Source organism: Trachymyrmex cornetzi, unplaced genomic scaffold (assembly GCF_001594075.2).
Source record: "Trachymyrmex cornetzi isolate Tcor2-1 unplaced genomic scaffold, Tcor1.1 scaffold673, whole genome shotgun sequence".
In the NCBI taxonomy this organism is placed as follows: domain Eukaryota; kingdom Metazoa; phylum Arthropoda; class Insecta; order Hymenoptera; family Formicidae; genus Trachymyrmex; species Trachymyrmex cornetzi.
The window spans coordinates 40,138-47,638 of NW_017299996.1; the positions used below are offsets into that span (position 1 = coordinate 40,138).

General features: G+C 33.9%; 1 protein-coding gene across 1 annotated transcript in view; it reads left to right on the plus strand.

Annotated features, from left to right (window-relative positions):
• The window catches only part of LOC108767432 (cyclin-T), an 18,981-nt gene extending 15,353 nt beyond the window's left edge, over positions 1–3,628 (plus strand). The window contains exon 9 of the mRNA XM_018517338.1: positions 2,739–3,628. Within this exon, the coding sequence (XP_018372840.1) occupies positions 2,739–2,810 (72 nt within the window). The 3' untranslated portion in view covers positions 2,811–3,628. The remainder of the gene's footprint in view (positions 1–2,738) is intronic.
• Positions 3,629–7,501: the final 3,873 nt, after the last annotated feature.

Genomic DNA, 7,501 nt, shown 5'->3' on the forward strand with positions numbered 1-7,501 from the left:
ATATATATACATATATATACATGTATTCGGTATATCAAATGAAAAATTCCGTTTCCGGAATATGACATTTTACAATGCCCGCGCCGTGTTGAGGATTTTTCGAAAGAAATCTCTCATATGGGATATTATTCTCAGGAAACTTTTCGCGTCTTTTCTCTTATTTATCGTATAAACTGAAGATTAATGTACTTAGTGATTTGATCTCCGCCGATTGTAAACTGATTTTTTGTCAATACGACAATATGTGTTAACGAAACCGTACACGGTGACGAAAACGCGAAGAAATGGAACTGCGTAGTCAAATTGTGCAATTACGACAGTAATTGAAAAATTGTAATAGAAAGACAAAATAATTGCTAAGGTAAATCTCTAGTTTTTATATTCTGTGATGGTAAAAAATTTAAGAGAAAAACAGAAGAGTATATTATGTATATACATATATATATATAATTGATAGCGACGATGTAATTAAACACTGTATATATATATATATATATATATTTATATAATGCTTTATATGTTATTTATCTTTCTCGTTAATGAATTTTTCGACTAGTTTATAACTGATTTGTTTCTAGATGAAAATTCAACCATTTTTCTAGTGACATAATTTTTTTATTAGATTAATTTGTTTTAGCAAAAATTTTGTTTAAAATTAATTGAAGTATGTCGTGTATTGGAAAGTAAATAAGTGATGATAGGAAATTTTTTTAAACAATAGAATAATTTGAAACTTGACAGAGGATCTGTGATTGATAAGTAGCATAGAAAAAGAGTAAGAGAGAGAGATAGGCAGGGAGCGAACATGCGAGTGAGAGGGAGGGAGGGGATGAGAGAGAGAGAGAGAGATAAAATACACATATATATATATATGTATATGTTAAAGATGTACACAAGTTTTCAGCGTCGTAAAAATATTTTTGATAATATTAAAAATTTATACAATTTTTTTTAGTAATTATTGAGATGCTTTCCTTTGTCTTAATCCAGAGTAGCGAAATTGTCTATTGTATTTTGTTTTAATAAAACAATCTAGAGTTTGGATTAATGGGAATCATCGACAAATTGGTGTATATATCGATAATATTTTTAAGCTGTTGGTGTTAACGAATGATACATCGATTTCAAGTCATCGAGGACATCACAGTGCTCACGCGATATGAGCAGCGGATACGGCACAAATAAATTAAAAAATATAAATCTTAGGGTACAAGTACACCTCGCTAAAAAAAAAGAATAATGTGTGTAACGTGAAAAGTGCGTAAATTCTGTACACGATGTATATTCACCATTCGTCGCGTACGCTACCTGTCTTGAAGAGAGAGAGAGAGAGAGAGAGAGAGAGAGAGAGAGAGAGAGAGAGAGAAAGTTGAAGTTACCGAAACGTCTTGAAATATTTTAATTTTTAATTAAAATATATTCATCTTTGATTGCTCGCAAATATTAGAGCGAAAAATAGATGATTTTAGACAAGGAACTACATAGAATTATACAACAGGGATCGTACGCGTCACGTGGTCGATAAAAAAAGAAAAAAAAAGAAATATGAAAGCAACGTAAATAAACGTACTGTGCAAACGAAACGTACCTTAGTGATTATTTTGTCTTCTTAATATCACACATATTATATGTACATATGCAGTACTGTCGCACACTGTATCGCTGCATTTATATATATATATACACACACACATGTGTATGTATATGTACACACACACACACACACACACACACAAAATATACATATATGTATTAACATCACGGCTCAGTATATTATGCGATCATATTGCGATATCGTTACATAAATCACGCACGAAACGAGTTCATAAAAAATCAACAAAATAAGATTAATGGACATTGCCCGTGCCATTCGTGCCTGTTGCTTGGTGAAGGGTACATCACGACTACTATTTCTACTATTATTGGGAGCAAAATTACCGTTATCACTCGATTACACTTATCGCTGTTGTAATAATACGTTGTCAATGTTTTGAGACATGTATGTGTGCGTGCGTGCCTGCATGAACGCAAATATGAGCATATGCTTGCATGATTTACATTTTTTTTGCATTTGAATATACATTTGCATGCGTAGAATTTGCAAATAAATGCTTTTGCTAGTTTGCGTACCTTAACTCAATCCCATTTTATTGCCGGTATAATCGAAGAAAAACGAGAAACTGGAAAAATTCATCGTAGAAATCCCAGTAGAATACTTCTTTTTTCATTCCCACTGCGAATTATCATTAATTTGTTCGTTACATATCATTATGTGCATTCATGCTTTTCACCCGAAAGATCCCACACACTAAACTTAATCTACTAAGATAATTGATTTTTCATGATCTATTCATTCCCATCAATCTATCTGAAATCAAATTCTTATGGAAAAGAATGCTAGAAGATTTACAGAAATGAAGAAAGAAAGAGAGAATTTATATATACTACATTTAACTATGAAACTATAACAATTGAGTCATTTATTTTGATAATTCTGCTGAAAATAAAAACGACGTCTTATCTATTAGATTCAGTTTAGATTCACATCTCACTCATTCAAAGTTTGAATTCTTACAAATCATTCTCAAAATAATAGACTCAATTATACTAAAGGTATATTAAAAATGTAGTATTTATTTATACGACGTGTTATTTTTACGCGGTACTAGCGGATGTTTCGTTCATTGTTTGCATTACTTCACGGAGCAAGACGTCACATTTCTATTTGTCGTTTTCAGGAAAGACACGCGTCCAGCCATCACAAAAGCTCCAGCAAACTGCCGCAGTCTCAGCAGTCCCATGCGGCGTAGTATGGCTATTTGGATGAGATAGTGGAGATGCTCTAAGGCTTGTTTTTCACTCGATTGGTCCAGAAGAAGATATTTGGAAGCGCATATTTCAAATTGCAAAAATATGTGGGTTATTGAATGGAAAGAACCTCTGTGTATGTTCTGATACATATTTTGAAATATTTTGAGATACATAACATTCAGATATGTTTCGAGATATATTCAAAGAAATATTAGTGAAATATCTCAGGACATACCTGATTCATCTGTATGCGTTGATCATTTGTCTCAATAAGGATTATTTCTTTACTTACCCAGTTCCCCCCCCCCCTCTCTCTCTCTCTCTCTCTCTCTCTCTGTCCTTTTTTTTCAGTGATAAACAAAAATTTCCTATAATTGTCGCATAATAAGGTGTTTTGCATTAGTCTTTGATAAAAGTTGTCATCATAATAAGGAAAAATAAGGAAGAAGAAAAACATGATTTTCTCAAGTGAATTAGATGTGACACGTTTCTGACTGCTCGCAATCTTTTCATCTGTTTTTCTTCCATTCAACGTACATAATATAATTACAACGAGTGATAATCCTTAAACAGAGATAATCCTTGTTGACTTGTAATACGAATGCAGATGACGTTTCACTGCGTGTGTCCTAAACAAAAATTAACTATATATGACGAAATGTATTAGCGCACTTAATGCGATTGTAACGACTTAACAACGACGCCGATACGATCTAACGCTCCGTTATTCTCTACATGAGTTCTCGCTTTGCTATAGCTAAATGCCCATGTCTCGAAATTATTTTTATTTCAGTTTATATTTTAGTTTTCCTATATATCCCCCTTCATATTTCAAGAATAGTTTGATAACATTTATTTAAAGATTTTTTTTCATGCTAAAAGTCTGAAATTTAAACAGTCATAACTTGATGAAAATACAATCATGAACTAAAATTCAATTTATTGAAAAAGCTCTTGAATTCTTGTAGATATTGTAGACTTTATTTAATTGATAGCATCTTATGATTCCCTGAAAATTTTCCATGATGAAGACAGCTAAATTGACTGTATCTGCTGTGAATACTGAAGAGATATTTCTTTAATAATTAACTCGCGCAGATAACGAGGCGTTAAATTGGAGGAAGGCGGTTAATATACTACTTTACGCGATGCTGACATCTTCGTTGTAAATTGTTTTATGAAAAAAAGAAAAAAAATTGTAAAAAGAAAGAGGAAACTCCGCGAAAAAACTTTGCAAAGATAGAAAGAAAAGAAAAAAAGTTCTTTCTTTGTATCATTTCGTCGCCTTAGTGATATTTCATATTTATCCCGTCGTTCTTCGCTTATGTTAGAAGAACGTGAATATTCATCGCCGAATATTCTTGGTCTGTAAATTGACCGTCGAGGTTGATTCGTTGAAGAGAAAAATTTGGCAAAATCGGGATTTTAATTTAAGTAGCTACATCCAATGAGAATTTTAAGTAGATTATTATAACAGCCCGAGTGCGCGATAGCGATATAAAGATGAATCGTTTAACGTTCGGGATATAGTTAGGTGAAAATTGCATACTTGTAATATATTATCATAGTGTGCAAATTATTCTAGGTTTTTTAATTAAAGTAGGGCTATTATGTTATTACAATTAAGATACAAACTTTGAACATGTTATGCATTTAATGCCTTATTTCCGGCTGTGTTTTAATCGATATTTTCTCTTTCGTTTCTTTTTACGCGCATCACGAAACGATGCAATATGTAAAGAAATGAGATATCCATTCATATTTCACGATGACACGTTTCTCAAATCCTCCAGTTCCGATGATTCGCTCCATCAAAAATCACACTAACCGATGCTTTATCTTGTTACCGATTGTTCCGCGATTGATAAATCCACGAACGAATATCTCTACAACGAAACAATCGATTCAAATTGAGAAAGAGCAAATATAAACGCATATAAACGACATATTCACACGCGCGCGCGCACATACACACAACAAACACATACACATTCACTCGAATCTACACTTACACGTATACACATGCAGTAAAATATCTGTTCGACGATACCCAACGGTATATTTATATTATCATTTTATTATTCTGTAAATAGTTCCTTACCTGCATAATATAGTAAGTAAACATAATATGCTCTATCGCGTAATTTAGTATAAAGAAGTATGAATATTGATATTATATCAACAGACTGTAAATAAGATTATTTTGTAATGCCAAAAGAAACCAAATGAGTGTAATTACTGCGTGCACGGTCTTATGCATAGTTGAATGCGTACAAAAGACACGCGTATAACGCACCCACACACATAAAACATACAGACATAAAATACGCGCATCGGATGCCTCTGTAAGATGTATGATTGCGCGCAATCATCCATGTCCAATTAAACACATGTACAATATTTCGTTCGACAATACGCACCAATTGTACTTTGTTCAGCGGATGCCACGTAGGATCAAAGTGTTCGCTCAGTGATGATTGTCTCAATCGTCTCACTTTTTTTTCCCTTTTTTAAGAAATAATGATCAACTTAAGTTAAGCCTGAGTTAAGTATCAATTATGCCACAAGTGTTAAGTATGAATTATGAATTGCACGTTTTTGTATCTCGTCCAATGACAACGGAATAAGAGAAAAATAAGAAAGAGATTAGAAGTGTCGCATCTCTCGCTATAGAGAGTAGTTAGCAATTAACGGAATTTGTACTGCGAAAAACTAAGAGAGAAAGAAACTGAGAGAGAGAGAGAGAGAGAGAGAGAGGCGCAGAGATATTGAATTAGCAAATTGAATTAATCTTGTTATTTAGGATATTCGTACCGCTCTATTGCGAAAACGAGATTTATGTATGCGCAATGACACGTCTCCCATTTCTTTTTTTTTTGTAACGTGCGTGTGTCGACATCGTGTATACGCGTGTATAACAAATCTAACGACGATCATATAATATAGTTGCAGAGATCACATTATATTGTTGTGAAAATCGTACGAATACATAGCGTCGTTTTTCGACGCTATGTATTCGTACGATTGAACTGCGATCGAATTATCCGGCGCGATAAAATTGCGATGCTTCACGTTCTCTCACGATACGGCAGGAATATTTTTAATTCTTATTGTAGAAGAAAAAGGAAGAGAGAATGGAGTGGCTTGTCTATTTTATCACGTCGATGTGCATTTTGGTGTAATGATCAAGCCTTGTAGTTGAGAAAAGGAGAAACTGAAAGAAGGAAAGAAAGATAGAGAACAAAAAAGAAAAAAAACAAAATAGATTTCGTTTAAAAACCTCTGTACATAAGTCACAATCGTAAAACGTTATATGCAAACGCAAACGCAGCAGTCAATCAGAAATCATCAATGATACTTTCGATCGTTTTTAATTGGCTACTGCGTTTGCAAATTTACTTATGTGGAGGGACAGTCTTCTTTCATTAAAAACTTTCATTTTTCAACTGCACACAAGGTAGGCGTTTTTCGCCGACATGTAATTAGCGCAATTATATTGCGAAGGACAATGAGAGCCATTGAATAGAGCTCAGTAAAAACAATATTCTTTTTTACGTATTTACAATCTTGTGTGTAAAAGAGGCAGCACACACACGTAATCAAGTTATTATCCTAGTGGGAGTTTTTCAGATTCTGTTCGTTAACGAATCAGAAATTGCAAATAAGCCAACTCTTACATTCCTATGAATCTTTCTTTGCTTTAACATTGAAAAAGAGAAATGTGGATATATTTTCAATATTAATTAGTGTGCATCTAATCAATCGACATCTACATGCTCTTCACAATGGCTCTTGTCCAAAATCATAAAGTAACGTCCGAACAATTGTCGTCAAGAGAAAGGGAGGAAAGCTTCCTCCGTCGTTAATTATCATATATCGTGCGATGCACCGATGAGACGAGCAAGCTCGTGTGCTAATCGTGCTCCTAGGAGGAATGCCGATTAACAATAAGTGAAAGTCGGAAATCGTGTCCACAATGCTGTACATAATAATTCTAGCTTGTAAGGATTTAGAGAAATAATAGCCGACGTTTACACAGCGAGAGACGAAGAGAGAGCGAGCGAGAGAGACAGAGAGAGGGGGAGGGGGGGGGGGGGGGAAAGGAAGGAAGGAATGTAAACTATCGCTCTCACGTAATCTTGCACATATTCCCCAGTCGCGCCTGAAAAAGCTTCTCCCTCATGCTCGGATGAGGCTGTTCTTTGAGATTGTTCCCGTCGTCGCAGTGACGAGCATGTCCTTCAGATTTACGCCACACTTCTGATCACCGTTTCATCTTGAAGGAAAAAATAAAAGATTATATGATAGAACATGACACTTATACTAATGAATGTTCTGGGGTATCTCATGGCGAAATTAAAAGATTAGAATTTCGAATATAAGGGAAGAGCGACAGGAACTTTTAGGAAGCATAAATTAAAATGGCAGATAAGGTTGTACAATTTCGAATGTGGTACAATTTTGAACGAAATAAGATTTGAATCCAATTTTCGAGGTTCAAGTTTAATCTTTTCCTGTTTAATATCCTTCAGTACCTTCCATCAGAGATGGGCATGTATTTGAAATACTTTTATTTGAAAAACAGTATTGATAAGACAATTATATTTTGTATTTTGTGTTTGTTCAGAGTACATGAAAATATTTTGTATTTTGTATTTCATGGGAGCATATAAAAGTATTTTGTATTTTA